Source organism: Hyaena hyaena, unplaced genomic scaffold (genome assembly GCF_003009895.1).
Source record: "Hyaena hyaena isolate Hyena2069 unplaced genomic scaffold, ASM300989v1 scaffold_337, whole genome shotgun sequence".
NCBI classification, from domain to species: Eukaryota; Metazoa; Chordata; class Mammalia; order Carnivora; family Hyaenidae; genus Hyaena; species Hyaena hyaena.
The window spans coordinates 3,272-21,457 of NW_024080966.1; the positions used below are offsets into that span (position 1 = coordinate 3,272).

At 39.1% G+C, this 18,186-nt stretch overlaps 1 protein-coding gene across 1 annotated transcript in view; it reads right to left on the reverse strand.

Annotated features, from left to right (window-relative positions):
• Positions 1–6,682: 6,682 nt before the first annotated feature.
• Positions 6,683–18,186, reverse strand: part of ACBD6 (acyl-CoA binding domain containing 6) — a 191,112-nt gene continuing 179,608 nt past the window's right edge. Inside the window, exon 8 of the mRNA XM_039249307.1 lies at positions 6,683–6,984. Within this exon, the coding sequence (XP_039105238.1) occupies positions 6,830–6,984 (155 nt within the window). The 3' untranslated portion in view covers positions 6,683–6,829. The remainder of the gene's footprint in view (positions 6,985–18,186) is intronic.

Here is an 18,186-nt window from a genome sequence, read left to right on the forward strand (position 1 = left end):
AACCGACTAAGCCACCCAGGCGCCCCCATGGTCATTCCTTCTAAGGCCAATTAGGGAGGCTATCAGCAAGGAAGATTCTGTCTTGAGTATAAACTAGTATGCATCTTATGAATATTCAGATGCAGTGTTTAGGGCCTGGAGGCTTCCTATGGCTGGAGGAAGGGATACACCCTCAAAAGTGACTTCAGTACATGAATCCCCAACGAAGAAAGAGTAAAAAAATGTAAAATAATGACATGTGTAACTGCGCCAAAAGAAGTGATAATAAGAAAATATAGAAAAGTTCTGAAGAATGTATATATAAAAGTAAAAATAAATAAAAAGCCACAAGCTCCCAATAACTATGGTGAACAAACCATTAAGGGCTTTCCAGGGAGGATCAATGACAAGCGCATTTCACAGACAGGTGAGTAAACATGAGGTGAGAGAGCTTTCCCCGTACAATCCTTTAGTGTAATGCCAATTAATGCATATTTGAAAAATTCATCATACTCGGTGCATAATAAACATTAGGTGAGGAGTACAAGGAAGTTTTCTTGTTCAGTCTGATAATCACAATACTTTGACCCCAAATCTCTCTGATGAAGGAATTGTGAAAGGTTGTGAAAATAATAAAGATGCTTATAGTAGAGCTCCAATAATGATGATAATTTTTCACATCACACAATCACAACAGACTGCACTGAAGCCTTTTTATGTCATAAGAATAAAGTCCAACGTATACAGATAAAATCCACGAAGAGGCTTGATTATTTAAAACAATTTTTTTTAATGTTTATTTTTGAGAGACAGACCACAAACACGGGAGGGGAAGAGAGAGATGGAGACAGAATCTGAAGCAGGCTCCAGGCTCCCAGCTGTTGGCACAGAGCCTGACATGTGGCTCAAACTCACGAACTGTGAGATCATGACCTGAGCCGAAGTGGGATGCTTAACCGACTGAGCCACCCAGGTGCCACCCGGGTGCTCCAAGACTCGATTATTAATGTACCTCTGCGTACAGTTGCTTTTGTTTCCACTGTGGCTTATCCTGATAATGTGGTGCAGGGAAAACTTTTTGAATTGGTATCACAAGGCTTAGATAATCACCCTTGATTCTGGAAAAAAAAAAAAAAAAAGATCATGTATACTGAAGTGCTTTAACTATAATAAAGCCTATAAAAAGATGAGCATGCTTACTATTTCTACTTAGATGACCTTGGACAATTTCCCTAACACTTCTGAGTTTCAATTTCCTCATCTGCAAAACAGAGAAAATACCAATTATTTCTACTTTTACAATTCTGAGGTTCAATTAAGATGCTTGCATATAGGGGCGCCTGGGTGGCTTAGTCGGTTAAGCGTCCGACTTTCGCTTAGGTCATGATCTCACGGTTCGTGGGTTCGAGCCCCGCGTCGGGCTCTGTGCTGACTGCCAGCTCAGAGCCTGGAGCCTGTTTCAGTCTGTGACTCCCTCTCTCTCTGAACCTCCCCTGCTCACGCTGTCTCTCTCTCTCTCTCCTAGAAATAAATAAAAACATTTAAAAAAAAAAAAAGATGCTTGCATATAGAGTCTTGTACAAAAGGTGTGAGTACTGTGCTAGCACTGAAGTTAAGATGTATTCATTTTAAGACACATTAGTTTATGTTATCACTTACTAAAAACAAAAAAGTGTGTCTTAGAATGGATCAAATACAGTATTTTAACTACTATTAAAACATTTAACCCCAAATACCTTAGGAATTGGGATTTGAAATTCACTCATAAATATTTAAACTCAGTGTTACTAAATTGTACCTGTTCTGTGATAAACATTTAATTTATGAGGGGTATTTCTGGTGGACTTGAAATTTGATGAGAGCTTTCATGTTTCAACTGTTAAATGTTAAATAAACATTTGAAAGTCTTCATGTTCGACTGAGGCATTCATTAGCCTGGCCACTAACCCCTTCTGCAACCCAAGCTCAGCTCTGCTGTCATCCTGCACCTTGCCCATTAATCCTCAGAGATGCCGTGCTGTACATGGGATAATAAGCCATAGCCAAGCAGTTAAACCCGGCAGGAAGCTAAGAAATACCTATTTAATAGAAAGGTTCACTTGATTATAGCCACTTTTTAGCTGGAAAATGCTGAAACATTAAAAAAAAAAAAGACATAATAGATACAATTCCAGATTTTATACTTTGGTTGTTATCCGTCTACCTGACAAGCCTGAGAGAACAATGTGTGGCCAGTTGGCTGACTTCTTACACGTTTATTAGAGACATGGTGATAGTAGGTTTAAAAGATTTAGTTTTTCATAAGTAATTTATGAATTTTTTAAATGCTTATTTACTTTTTGAGAGAGAGAGAGAGAGCATGAGTGGGGAGGGACAGAGAGAGGGAGACACAGAATCCAAAGCAGGCTCCAGGCTCCGAGCTGTCAGCACAGAGCCCGACGTGGGGCTCGAACTCCCGAACTGTGAGGTCCTGACCTGAGCCGACGTCGGATGCTTAATTGACTGAGCCACCCGGGTGCCCCTGTGAATTTCTATCAGACTTTTCAAGATACCTCACGTAATACCTTGAGATAACATCATGGGAGTAATTCTAAATATCCATGATAAGGGGAAAACGGAATGAGTGGCCTGGAGTGGTGTCTGTTAATCCGTGGGTTCTCAAAAAGTATCTGTGGATTGAACGGAGGAAGAGCTTGAAAACTTTACGTGAGTTTTGTGGTCTCATAGAAAGGACTGCAGTTCTGTAGACTTGAGCCTCACTGTGGCTCTACTACTCTGTGATCTTGGGCGGTTTAAGTAACCTGCTTGTATTTTCAATTCATTCTTGTTTATGGACTTAACAGACACCTGTACTACCCACTTTAATAGGATTACTATGGAGGGATGACAGATTAAATAATGCCTGTGAAAACACCCTGAAAAGTCACAAAAGCTAAATGCCTATGAAAAGATAGCACTGGTCACACAGAATGGAACACATGGGCTCATTTCTACCCTGCAGCAGAATCAGAGGTCAAATAGGTCAGAGTCTAACTTTCTGGCCGATGTCTCTTTTAAAAAAGCTTCCCAGTGCGGTGATCAGTGATAAAACTGCAGTCTATGTATATTGTTGAAATCTTGGCCAGTGGTTTAAAAGAAAAAGAAGCACTTCCCCAATCTTTCAAATAGGCAGGGCAACACGCCACTTGGTAGGAGCACTTAAAACTATGAAAATACGGTCAACAAAAGAGTTCTCATTCTTGAAACACTAGGGGTCAGAAAAAATGCTTCTCGATGGGATCCACAGAGCCCTGGGAGTCCACGGATGGGTTGGAGATCTGTGAGCTCTTTAAAATTCCAGGGGCGCCTGGATGGCTTAGTTGGTTAAGCGTCCGACTTTCGCTTAGGTCATGATCTCGCGGTTCGTGGGTTCGAGCCCCATGTTGGGCTCTGTGCTGACTGCCAGCTCAGAGCCTGGAGCCTGTTTCAGAGTGTGTGACTCCCTCTCTCTCTGACCCTCCTCTGCTCACGCTGTCTCTCTCTCTCAACTAGAAATAAATAAAAAACATTAAAAAAAATTTTTTTTAATCCCATGCAGAGCACTGTACTCCTGGGGCAGAAGTTCATAGTTTCTTAAAGTAATCTAGGAACTCCTCAAGAGTTAAAAACCCCAGTTTTGTAGATGCAAGCGCGCGCTCTGAAGATAATAATGATTCAGAGATTTTTCTTCGTCTCCTCTTTAATGATTATTTACATGATTCTCTTTTTATTCCTCATTTTTCACTAGTGTGTACCAAAACCACCGTGAAGGCAATCAGGGCCCCTCAGACTAGATGGTGCACAGCAAAGTAAACGACCGTCATGAATAAATACTAAATACAGAGTCACTAGTGTTGTTCTAATCACAGTACCTTCAGCAAAGAAAAGGGAAAAAGCAACCAATTTCCTTTTGCTGTTTTTTAGGATATAGAATGGGGGGTAGGTGTGTTTTTATGTGTAGACATACATCTACAGAGGTGGCCTGAAGATAAAAAGAGTAACTGTGGAACTGAGAATGAGGTAAGAGTAGAAAGGCAATCTATAAATAGTCTAGAAAATTCAAGTGGTGAAGTAGCAAAAAATAACTACTCATAACTCAGACAAATACCCTTAGTTAGCCACCACCAACTACTCCAACTGAACTTCTTTTTAGAACACAGTAGAGACTCAATTTTTAAAATACTCATGTACACCAAAATTAACAAATCAGAGTTTGAACCAAGGATGAAGTAAATCAAATTCCAATCCCAGTAAATGTTCCCCCCTCAAAAAAACACCAACAATTATTTTGAAATACTTGTCTCATGACCAGAAACGAACCTTCAGAAAAAGGTTTTCTATGATACTTTAAAACACTAACTGGCTTGAACATTACTAATCTGTCCAGGAAAAAGAAAAAGTTCTGCATAGCAGAACCAAAGTTATGCTAAGTTAAATTATCTCCTAGTTTTATCCTGCTGAACTGTATGAAAAGATGGTTCGCCATGTATCTGGGGAAGTTAGCTGGCTTCCTGCTCCAGTAAGTTTGTGTTCTTTGCTTGGTGGGAACAACTGCAGCCCTTGCTAATGGAACTCATGGTCTGGCTGAAGTGTGATGCACAACATAATAACGCCATAGTTTAAGGGGAAGGAAAACAAACCAAGAACCAGTTTTCTCTGACATTTCTGGATGAAATCTTCCCCTTACGGCACAGGGAGATGATCCACGGATTGCTATGATAGTAAGGCTTTTGATAAAAGAATAGAGATTTCAGAAACTGATCTTAGAATGCACTTGTGGGGCGCCTGGGTAGCTCAGCTGATCAAGTGTCCAACTCTTGGTTTTGGCTCAGGTCATGATCTCACCGTTCGTGAATTTGAGCCCCACATCAGGCTCTGTTCTGATAGTGTGGAGCCTGGTTGGGATTCTCTCTCTCTTCCTCTCTCTGCGCCCCTCCTCTGCTTGCTGTCTCTCTCAAAATAAATAAATAAATTAAAAAAAAAATTTAGAATGCACTTGCAAACGTTGAACTGATGACTGTTTCTGGTGACATTTAAATATACATTTGAAACCTTGAAAAATAAAATTAATAAAACAGTTATATCCTTTGCTTAAAAACAATCTATATAGTTTTAGATGTGGCAAAACAGGTGATGAAAAACTTGTCTCAGAAATTTTAAGGTCAAATTATAAAAGAGAAATTGAAAAAAAGGAGCTCCTAGATAGCTTCTTGCTTAGATAATGACCCTGTAAATCTGACATGAATAAATACTTTTTGATTTGCTAATGTCCTAAAAATGCAAAAGTATAATTAATGAAAGCTGCATGCAACATCTTGGTCACTTTTACTGTAAGTAATGAATAATGTTTGTTAAAACACAATTAATGTGGAACATGAGAGAATTTAGCTGAATAGCAGGCTGCAAATGTGGCTGGGATTATGGGAAAAGAACAGATAATGAATAGAAAGCTGTTAGAATTACAGTAATGTTTCACTGTGTACTAACATGCATATCACTTCCACGGATAATTAAGAAATCATTTTAGAGAATCAACAGTCTTGGTGAACGGTTTTGGTTTATATCTCAGAAAGTAAGAAATGAGCTTGGAAAAAATCACAAAATAAGCAGCATTAATATGCCTCATTTCTGCTCTGAAGGGGCTTGTTCCAGAAGGACAGGTTAGCCTGGGCTAATGAAAATTGTGTCCACTGTTGAGGGCTCTGCTAACCAAGTTTATTACTTTTCTTAATAGAGACACGTTGGAAAAATTATCTTTTAAATAGTTATCTCTGCATCTCAAATCATTTCCTACTTCATTTCTCTTCCTATGACAACTACATACTTTCTTTATATAATGAGAAATGTCAAGGCATTCCCCAGATGGAGTTCTGGAGGCTTAAAGGGGAAAACACAGGGAGCCAGTTTCAAAAGCAGCATACTTGTCTATCCATTACTTGTCTGTTTTTAATTAGAAAATAAAAGCTCTCCTGATATCCAGAAACAACTATAATCACAGCTAAGCACTGGGGTACGTGGGGCTATTTCACATTAGACTCAAACAGCCTCACAGTTCAGGCCTGAGCTCATTTCCAGGGACTACTGCCTTCTGCGATGGAACATTAGTGTCAATTAAAAAGGCCCTGGGGAAATCCCTCCATGTTTTGTGAAGGTGAATTTAAGGAATCCTGAACTAACTAGTGAATTCTCCTGAGTCTGTGCTTCAATCTTGAAGTGAGGTTACTGAATCTTATTCTAAAATGCCCAAGGTTTTGAGGGTTTCAGTAAGTCTAGTTGCTCCTCTGACTTCTAGACCCCTGTATGACAAGATTCTACCTTTTCTCATTTGCTTTTTAACAGCCCTCTGTCTTCTCAATTCTGTTTGCCAAAAACAGACATTTTAGCTACCTATTCAGACCAGCTGCGCAAAATGCCACAAGCTCACTTGACCTCTACTGTATTGGTATTTCACACAACTTTCCCTGTCAGGGTGGCACTGTCAGTCATATTTTGCTACTGTATGTTATTTTAAAAGAGCGGCCATGTTTAATATTGTGAAATACGGTGCGTCCCCTCCTTGCCCCGCCCTCTAGAACAGTGATAAATTTCAGCGCACGCTCAGCAGAATTGGATTGTATTATGCACAGTACACATGTTCATCACCACAACTGTACTTGCTGGAACGGATGCAAGGAGAATGAATTGCTGAGACTTCAAAATCCCAGTTCCTCAGAACTGATTTTATTAGCCAATGTATACCAAAGAAGGGTGGTAAAAGGAGTATTATTTTTGCAGTTTTCCTTCATCACTGTAGCTCTATGGTGTTACGGACAGTGGTCTTCCAGCCTTTTGATTAAACCTTGCCAGTCGTGTGCTGCTGCAACACCAGAGAAATAGCCTTGCAACCCGTCACCTCCTCCGGCAGGCAGCCATCCTGGTCTTGGAGAGAGGGGTCAGCGCCAGACTGGAGCAGCAGCTCCACAATGTCCAAAAACTCGCACGCAGCAGCTGCCAGGGAGAGTGACAAATGTGAAAACAAGGTTACCACGAGACCAAGAGAAATGACTATAGTCCAGCAGGAAAGCAAGTGCTGAGCAACAAGGAATCCTGAGTGGCGGGAAATGTTACTATGTGACGACAGCCGTGCTATAGTGTGGGCTTTTTCAGGGTCAGGAAAAGCAAATTTAGAGTTTTGGTTGCCCAGAAACAGACACATTTTTAAAACTGTGAGGATTTTAGACTCTATTCTTAAGGATGGGACAAAGGGAAAGAACAAAAATAGTGTCAGTATTTTACTTTGATCAGAATAATGACAGGTTGGTGCAGGCTACGTCAAAAGGCTAAAAATACTGTAAAAGGAAATACTTTATTTTGTCTTTGAAGAGGGGGTTAAGTGAGTAACTAAACTTTAAAATTAAAAAAAAAAAAAGCTGGCCTATGAATCAGACCATCCATCTTTAGAACTTTTATTTATTAAAAAAAATAATAAATGGCCCCAATCACACCAGGAATGGGAAGGGGACAAGGACCTATAGATACAGAGACTTATTATGAAGATGGTATGGAATCGCCCCCAGGAAGGACAAACAGACCAAAGGGCTAGAATGGAGGGCCATCTATTCTTCTGCTCATATATGGAAACTTGATTTATGACGATGCTGGCATCGCAGATCAGCAAGGAAACAAAGATCCATTAATTCAGATGCTCTGAAACAACTGGGCTACAGGCAAAACCAGGCATTTCATACATGATGAAACAGAAATGGCAATAAACATATGAAAAGATGAACAACCACATTAGTAGTCAGGGAAACGAAAATTAAAACCAGGAGATACCAGTTCATACCCACTAGATAAGTGAAAATCAAAACCAGACCATACCGAGTACTGAGGAAGGCTGGAGCAAGGACAGCTCCCCTCCGGATGGTGGGAAGTGTACCCGGGTGCAGTCACTTTGGCGTTATGTGTTAAACCTAAACACACGCAGGCCCTGCGGCCCCGCAATCCTGCTCCCAACCCCCAGGACGCTTGTGCATGGGTCTCCAGGAGATGTGCAAGAATGTGTGCAGCAGCACTATTCCTAACAGAACCCAAATGTAAATAACGCAAATGCCGATTGAAAATAACATGTGAAAATAAAATACCGTTTACTTCTACGATAAAATCCCATACCGCATTGCAAACTAATGAACTACGGTTTTACACACAAGTTTATCTCCAGAACATAATGTTGAGGGAAAGAAGCAAGTCAGAAGAACACATACAGTATAATTCCACTTAAACAAAATTTTACAAATAGACCAAACACCATTGCTCAGGGAGACAATATTGTTGTAGTGAAACTATAAGGGAAACTGTTAATATAAAATTTGGGATAGTGTTCACCTTGGGGAAGGACCTTCCCATGGAGGGAAGGTCACATGGTTGGACAAGCACACACAGGAGGTTTCAAAGATATTGGCAATGCTCCATTTCTTAAACTAGGTGGTGGGTTCATTTTTTCAAGTTACATTTAAAATTCTTCATATAAATTTTATATACTCTTTCATAGTGTGATGTAACATAACAGCAACAACAAATCAAAAAAAAAAAAAAAACAGGGAAAGAAAGAAGGGTAGGGTGCTAGGTTCAATGGCCGTTTTATTGAGTACATGCTACACCAGTCCTATCAGTTAAGATTCCTGCTCTGAAGAACTTATTTAACACTCAGGAGGCTAATATGTAAACTAGACACTCTTAACACAGAATAACTACTGTGGCGCGTGCACACACACACACACACACACACACACCCCTATGAAAAAGTGGGGGTGTGGGCTGGGAAGTTGAAGGGTCAGGCAAAACATGAGTAGTTCATGTGTAAGCTGAGCTCTGAAGGACTGAGTAAAATTCGAGGTAAGTAGAGACAGAAAGGCATTGCAGGGGGAGAAAACACCACTAACAGAGGCAGGAGGGCATAGGGAGTGCTCAGAGAACTGTGGGCGGGCTCTGGGTTGCAGTATACAGTCAAAAGCAGAGAGGCTGGACTTGAAGCAAGCTATGCAGGGCCTTGAAAGCTGTACTAAGCCGTGCTGAGAAGTGTGGTTTTGAATGCTATACATAAGGGAGTGGTGTAATTTGGCCTCTGTATTAGGATGATAATTCTAAAAAGAGTGACTTGGACAGGCTAGAAATTTGTGGCAGGTAGACCAATTAGGAGACTATGGTAGTCCTTTCAGGAGGCTTGAAATTAGTCAGTGTCAGTGTGAATATAAAGAAGGGGCTGGGGGCAATTGGATGGCAAGTGTCTGACTGTGTCTGATCTGAGTGTTCCAGCGTTTGAGTCCCGAATCAGGCTCTGTGCTGACAGTTCAGAGCCGGGAGCCTGCTTCAGATTCTGTGTTTCCCTCTGTCTCTGCCCTTTACCTGCCCATACTCTCTTTCTCTCAAAAATAAATAAACATAAAAATATATATACACATTTTTTTTTTTTTTTAAAGAAGGGACTGAATAAGCCACTGAAATTCATGTGGATAGGACATGGCAAAGTACTAGATGGACTTTAAAACAATGTTTGTGAACACTAAATTTAATAATTAATGAAGCTGATAAAATGTTATATTTATAGAGAGTTAAACACATTATTTATATTTTGCGATTTCTTTTTGTTTTTTGGAAGAAAAATATTTTAGGTTTCAAATATTTTTATAGGTTTTTGAAAAACTCACAGGCCCATTGCTTGCGACTGTAATGTTTACTATTGAATAAAACGGCCTGAGTATTTCTGCCCTTGATACGAAACCCAAACATTATAAAGAAAATTACTGGTAATTCTGAATACACAGAAACCTAAAATTGATAAGTTTGAACACATAAAAAATTAAAACAGCTACACCATACACAAAATATGATCTATAAAGGTAAACCATAAACTGGGAAACATATTCACGTATATGACACATACAGAATCTGAAACTGGTTCCAGGCTCTGAGCTGGCTGTCAGCACAGAGCCTGACGTGGGGCTCGAACCCACAAACTGTGAGATCATGACCTGAGGCGAAGTCGGCCGCCCAACTGACTGAGCCACCCAGGCGCCCCAACAACATCAAGGCTTTTGATCAATGAACAACAGTATCTCTGTCCATTTATTTTTATTTACCCTTAATAATTTAACTTTAAGGCTACTATAAATTATATTTTTAAAAATTTTGATTTCCAGTTGGTTCCCTGCCAAGTATAAAGGAAAACAACTGGTATCTGTATACTGATCTTGTGTTTTTAACTTTCAGTTTCCAGTTGTTCATTACCAGTGTATAGGATTTTTTTTTTTTTATTTTGGTATATTGATTCTCTAGCCTGCAAACTTGCTGAACTCAATTTATTAATTCTAAAAGTTTTTTTTTTTTAAATAGATTCTTCAGGGTTTTCTAGATAGGTGTTCATGCCATCTGTGAATAAAGGATATTTTATTTCTTCCTTTCAAATCCATCTACTTTTTCCTTCTTTCCTTTGCCTTAGTGCACTGACTAGAACTTCTGGTATGACGCTGAATCAAAGGGGAGGGTGGGCATATCTGCCTTGCTCCAGGTCAGAAGGAAAGCCTTCCGCCTTTCACCATTAAGAATGGTGTTAGCACACCTGTATCCTTTGGATAAATACCTAGTAGCACAATTACTGGGTTGTAGGGTAGTTCTATTTTTAATTTTTTAAGGAACCTCCATACTGCTTTCCAGAGTGGCTACACCAGTTTGCATTCCCAAATGCAAGGAGATCCTCTTTCTCCTCATCTTCGCCAACATTTGCTATTGCCTGAGTTGCTAAGTTAACCATTCTGACGGGAGTGAGGTGATATCTCAGTGTGGTTTTGATTTGTATTTCCCTGATGATGAATGATGTTGAGCATTTCTTCATGTGTCTGTTGGCCATCTGGATGTCTTCTTTGGAAAAGTGTTTATTCATGTATTTTGCCCATCTCTTCACTGGATTATTTGTATTTTGGGTGTTGAGTTTGATAAGTTCTTTATAGATTTTGGATACTAACCCTTTAGCTGATAATGCTGTTTGCAAATATTTTCTCTCATTCTGTCAGTTGCCTTTTAGTTTTGCTGATTATTTCCTTTGCTGTGCAGAAGTTTTTATTTTGATGTGGTCCCAATAGTTCACTTTTGCTTCTTTTTCCTTTGCCTCTGGAGACGTGTTGAGTAAGAAGTTGCTGCAGCCTAAGTCAAAGAGATTTTTGCTTGCTTTCTCCTTGAGGATTTTGATAGCTTCCTGTCTTATGTTTAAGTTACTATCCATTTTGAGTTTATTTTTATGTATGGTGTAAGAAAGTGGCCCAGGTTGATTTTTCTGCATGTCACTGTCCAGCTTTCCCAGCACCACTTGCTGAAGAGACTGTCTTTATTCCTGTTTTGAAGGGGCACATGCACTCCAATGTTTACAGCAGCACTATCAACAATAGTCAAAGTATAGAAGGAGCCCAAATGTCCATCGATGGATGCATGGATAAAGAAGATTTGGTGTATATATATATACATATGTATATACACACATATATGGAGTATTACATAGAGTATTACAATGGAGTATTACTCGGCAAAGACAATTGAAATCTTGTCATTTGCAACTACATGGATGGAACTAGAGGGTATCATGCTAAGCGAAATTAGTCAGAGAAAGACAAATATTATATGACTTCACTCATATGAGGATATTAAGATACAAAACAGATGAACATTAAAGGAAAGGAAGCAAAAATAATATAAAAACAGGGAGGGAAACAAAATATAAGAGACTCTTAAACCTGGAGAACAAATAGAGGGTTACTGGAGGGGTTGAAGGAGGGGGAATGGGCTAAATGGGTGAGGGGCATGAAGGAATCTAATCCTGAAATCATTATTGCACTATATGCTAACTTGGATGTAAAGAAATAAATTAAAATAAATAAGTTAATTTAAAAAAAGAATGATGTTAGCTATCAATTAGTTCTGGTTGATGAAATTTCCTTCTATTCCTATTTTGCTGCCTTTTTTTTAATCATGAAGGGAGGTTGAATTTTGTCAAATTTTTTTTTTTTGTAAAATAAATATATGGAAACAATCATATGTTTTGTTTTGTTTTTGATTTGTTGAAACGGTGAAATACAATGACTTTCCATTGCTGAACCAACCTTGCATTCCTAGGATAAAGGCATTTGGTTATGATTTATTATCCTTTTTGTATATTGTATATACAATATAATAATAGTATATTCATGGGAGATATTGGCTTGTAGTTTTCTTTTCCTCAAGAGTCTTTTTCTGGTTTTGGTATTAGGGTAATATCAGCCTCATACAATGAGCTGGACAGTGTTCCTTCTCTTATTTTCTGAAAGAGTTGATGTGCAAATTAGTTTTACGTCTTCCTTAAACATTCAGTATAATTCACCAGTGAAGAAATTGGGGGCTGGAAATTTTGTTGTGGAAAGCTCTTAGCTACAAATTCAATGTCTTTAATAAATAGATATAGGGCTATCTAGGTTATTAATTTCTTTTTTGACTTTTGTGTCTTTTAAGAAATTTGTCCATTTCCTCTAAGTTATCTAATGTATTGCTATAAAGTTGCTCACAATGCCCCCTTATTTGCTTCATAATATCTGTATGATTTGTGATGTCTCCCTTTCATTCCTGAATTGGTAATTGGTTTCTTTTTAATTTCTTTTTTATTGCTCTGGCTAGAGGTCAACCAGTTTTATTAACCATCTCAGAGATTTTCAATAATTTCATGGATTTTCTCTCTGATTTTTGGTTTTCTATTTCCGTGATTTCTACTCTGATCTTTATTATTTTATGCCTATGCTTGTCTTGGGCTTAATTTGTTCTTCTCTCTAATTTTTGAAAGGTAGAATCTTAGGCCATTGATTTGAGAACTTTCTTTTCTAATAAAAGCATTTAATTTCCTTCTAAGCACTACTGTAGCCGTATCCCAGAATAATGACAGAGTGTTTTTCTTTTCATTCAGTTCAAAATATTTCCCTTGGAATTTCTTCTTTGACCTATGAGTTATTTAGAAGTGTGTTTAAGTTTCGTACAACTGTGTGTGTGTTAGGGGGATTTCCAGATATGCATCTGTTAATGATTTCTAATTTAATTCTGTGGTGGTCACAGAGAAAAATTGGTATGATTTTAAAAATATTTGTTGAAGTTTGTTTATGCCTAGAATATGGTGTATCTTGTTAAGTGTTTCATGTATCCTTGAAATGACATGTTCTGTTTATTAGGTGGAGCATTCTATAGATATTCTAGAAAGATCTATAGATGTTAATTAAGTCAAGTTAGTTGATAGTATAGTTCGATTCTTTCATATCCTTGATGAATTTTTATATACTTGCTCTATCAATTACTAATTTGTAGCTTGACAATGAGTTGTTTTTTTCTTGTTACTCTGTGTCTCCTAGCTTTGACTGAATGCAGAATATATGTAGAAAGACAGTGGAGACTACATTAAATAACACTATTTACACCAAGCAGTAGCTATGCCTCTTTTACTGTCATACAATTAGGATGGGTGCTGAGTCAATCTGGCCAGCAGTTGAACTGGGTTTGGTTTTGTTGCTGCTACAGATAACTTCAATGCATCATACACTTCAAACTCCTCTGGCTGTGAGCTGCTGCTACCTTATATTTTGTGAGTCCTCGGGTGCCAGTGGGTTCTTTTCAGTATTCTTGCTCCACTCTCAGCTTTCAGTAGTCTCTGCAGGTCCACTACAGAGGGAGTTTCTCTCTGCACTCTTGCTCTTCCTCCGTCAGTAAGAGTGCTACTGCTTACTACTCAGGGCAAGTCTCATGGCCTCTTTGTCCTTTTGGGCTGGTCTCAATCTTAGGCAGGTCCTCAGAGATGGCAATTTCTCAGTGTTCCTGCATCCCTGCCCCCCAAATGTCAACCAAACTCTACCCTGTATGAGGGAAAACATGTCTGAAGAGGGAGAGAGTTTCGTGCCCTGCCCTCAGCGGCGAGAGATCTCTGCTTGGTGTCAGTGTAGAGTTCCCTGTCCTTCCCGAGTGGCAGAGAGATTTTGATTTTACTCCTTGCTCTAAAGCAGTAGATATCTGCCTGGGTCTGAGGACAAGAGAAGAGGACAGGAAAGTTTTCTGCTCTTCCTTAGGGGCTTAAGCATTTTGCTTTGTATGAAAAGAATCCAGGGAAATGGCAGGGTTTCATGCCTGTGTGTCACTGGGAAGGGCTCTCTCGATTCTCAGTTCCTCTATGGTTTATGAAAAAGAGCATGTGAATGAGGACTCCTCTTGAGTCGGAGGCTCCCTGTTACTCTAGAATGTCAGACTAACTCACTTTAAGAACCTGCCGATTTTAGTGTCTTCTTACCTGTTTTATGGTGGCTGCTCCTCAGGTGCTCCACTGAAGGTGAAACAGTTCGTGTGTCTTGTGGGGGGACTGTCATCCCTTGGAATCCAGGTTAGCAACCTCTGCGATCTGATGGGCTCAAGAAATTAGTGATCTTGTAGATTACCTATCCTTTTCTTCTTGTTAGTATGGGAGCATTGTTCTCTTATAGTTTTCCATATCTTAAGTGGAAGTAGAACTCTACACGAGTTTGGTTTTAAATAATTTAGTAGTGATATTTCTTCTTTTGCTCTTTATTGTTACTCAGGTAGTTTCTCGGGCTCCCTTGACTCTTTACTCTGCTGATGGGTGCTTCCAGCTCTGGGCCCCCGGCTATGTGCTGTTAGATGGCAGAGTCAACAGCCAACACCAGGTTGTGATGAGTTATATCCTTGGGACAGCTTTGGCGATCCTTTATATTACCTACCCTGACAAACTCAGGCGCCAAGCTCTACATAATAGCATAGGCTCAGAGGTGGCTCTAAATGAATAGAGGTGGAGAGGAGAATTTTACTATGAGCTAAAAATCAGACCATTTGAGAACCCTATCTCTGTCTTCAGTGGTGTGGGATTTCTTAGAAGGCTACCAGGATTATAAATGTTAAATTAACATGTGATGAATAAATGAATAGAGAGAGAGTAGGAGAAAAGGGAGAAAAAGGCAAGAAGTGCCTATTCTAGTCCTGGACAAGTGTTAATGGGCTGAGATCATATTTTGCTATGTTATGCCACAGACAGGGAGGAAGGTGGAGACAGAGTATCTTTACCAAAGTCCAGGATTCGACAGAAGGTATGGAGAAATATAATATCCCTTCAAGAGTTTAAAATGATCTCCCTCAAATAATATAATGAAGACTTTAATTTTACATTTTTGAACGGTTTTACCATGAATCACTGTACACCAAATTAGATTCCAATGGAAGGCACTCTCTTATAATATATAACAAAGTTAAAGACACATTGCCTAGTACCAAGCAGTTGTGAGAAGATATATTTATCCTGTATAGAACTAGCTACATGACATTTATGTTTTGAGAAATAATCATTTAACCTTTTTGCCGCAGCTATCAGTCTCAACTTATTGTTAAGAAACACTTGTTGGGTTTTAAAATTGGAACTTTTAGGGCAGTATCAGAGGAATAAATTTCCTAGTGTATAAATCTGTAATACAGGATAATAACTACCATGATCTGTCAGATCACACTTAGCTCAAATCTAACCCAACACTTAAGGCTCCTAAGCATGAAGATCAAGGCTAAGTAGATGTGTACTATGGCTGAAGACACTAAGCTGACCATCTCAGACAAAGGGGCATTAATTTCATATATGCCATATAATGAAGTAACTTTTATTTTTAAATGTTTTATTTATTTTTGAGAGAGAGATAGAGACAGCGTGAGCAGGGGAGGGTCAGAGAGAGAGAGTGTCACAGAATCTGAAGCCAGGCTCAAGGCTCCAAGCTAGCTGTCAGTACAGAGCCCGACGCGGGGCTCGAACCCACGAACTGTGAGATCATGACCTGAGCCGAAGTCGGACGCTTAACCAACTGAGCCACCCAGGTGCCCCATGAAGTAACTTTTTAACAGTGAGATATGATATAACAGGAGTACTAACCCAGGAATAGAGCTTAAATTTTTAAGTTCCACATCTAGAGGACCACAAACCAGCTGAGAAAAGGATAAGCAGGCTACATAACAATCCCCTATCCTAACAAATGTAAATGAAATTTTAGCTCAAGTCTAACTATAAAGTGAGGTTTAAATTAGGAAGTTCAGGGGGAACCTGGCTGGCTCAGTAGGTAGAACATGTGATTTTTGATCTTGGGGTTGTGAGTTCAAGTCCCACACTGGGTATAGAGCCTACTTTAAAAAAAAATAAAAGAAAAAAGAATAAATGAGGAAGTTCAGGTTGCAGAACAGTTTTTCAGAGTGAGGGATATGGTGTCCATAAGGAAAAGGAGTTTTATTAACAAATGCATGTGATTTATGCAAAGACAGACTGATAAGAGCACAAGGAATCAAGCAATCAGGAAGTTGTAACAGAAAAAAGGGAAGAGAAGAGAAAGACTGATTTAGAGACAGGAGGAAACTATACAGGTGAATCTTATCCTCGTATGAGGAAAGCACACAGTTCTTGGAGATGCACTGTTGATAGTCATCAATTATGTTTGTGTTTAGCACAGAGCCAACTGGCAAATATAAGTGCCCAACAGATAGTTTAAAAAAATATGCTTTGTACTCCCACTTAGTTGGTGAGCTACTTGATTACATGCTTTGTTATATTCTCCTCTCCATCTAGCACAGTGCTGGGAACTTAGTATTTGCTCAAAATTCATTAGTTAATTGATTCTCCACCTTGGCATCTTCAAGTAAAGCACAATTCACGAGGCAGAGTCATCTTTCAGAGCTGCGTGAGCTGCCCATCCCCTCAAAATGGACAAAGGCAAAGAAGATGAGAGAGGGGAAGGGTGCTAACATTTTACCAAATTAATGAGGGAATATATTGGTGCCCACAATGTGCTGGGAAATACAAAAACAGTCATAAGCCTGTCTCGGAAAAGCTTGAGCAAGTCTATAGGGATTAGAACAGTTGCTGAATTTATGGTACCCTGGGAACCTCTATTTGTCAAGTGCCACAGAGGCAGCCCTGACACTGGCACAGGTGAAGATGAATTTTCATTCAGAGCAGTGAGCCTTCTGACTCCATTAATCCTCAGGGTTTTGATGATAAATTTCTTTCTTTTTTTATTTTATTTATTTTCACTCTAATGCCTCCTCCCACTGCCCTGTAACAGCGTGGAAGAAACAGAACAGATGGTGCTTTACATGGAAGACCGAGGGCTCATGAGGATACAAAGCCTGCCCACTCTGAAATCACATGACTGCACGTGCAAGGAAAAGCCTTGATTTCCCCCGGGAGACGCAGATGCAATGATGTTAGTATTCCCAGTGGAGGGAGAGGAGGGGAAGGCTAACAGGCCATTTACAAGGAAGACCACACTTACACTAATATACTCTTCAGCAAGAACCATGTGTAATCACAAAACAACAGGAGGACCGATATGTGAAGATTAAAAAACACCAAAGGTAAACGGAGGCAAATATGGGTTTAGCACGCTACTCTGCAAAGGCCACTGAAAATGAACCAGTGAGGACACACAGTAGTAGAGTACTGGCCTCCACGTAACCTGCCATTGGCTCTGACCCGGTTTTAATCGGAAGAAGCCAGGATTTACAACCTGCTTAAGGATGGAGTTTGACAACGGCTATAATCAGAAGAGCTGTCAACACGAGGACAGCTGTCAAGCCAAACTGTAATTCATAAAAAATAATAGCTAAGCCCCCAAGACATCCCTAACATTGTCTGCATGCACTGGACTTAACTGTACTTATAGTTTTATGAAGAGTTCCAAAAACAGGTTAAGGGTCCTAAAATCAAATCAAATCAAGTCCAATAAAAAACAGCTATGAAGTATCTATTAAATAAAAAAGGTTAAATAATACTAAGTGACTAAACAGATAAAATATGTCTCGCAGACTCCCTGGCATATAGTGTTTAATAAACAATAATTATTATTACATGCCCAACTCGGTTTTGAGGACCTCAAAAAGTGGCAGAAGTCTAGGGACCTAGTAAAAAATCTTAAAAGATGAATCACTCCTATAAGTGATTATTAATTAAACTTAAAATATTAATTTCATGAAATATTCCTGAGTTGTCAGAATATTTTAGTTTTATATATTTGTAATGCCAAACCCTCTTAACTGATGATATTATCTTAGTGTTTAATTATCTTGATTATAATATACATGGTATTTGTTTTGTTCTTCATGCAATGAATAATGTAATCT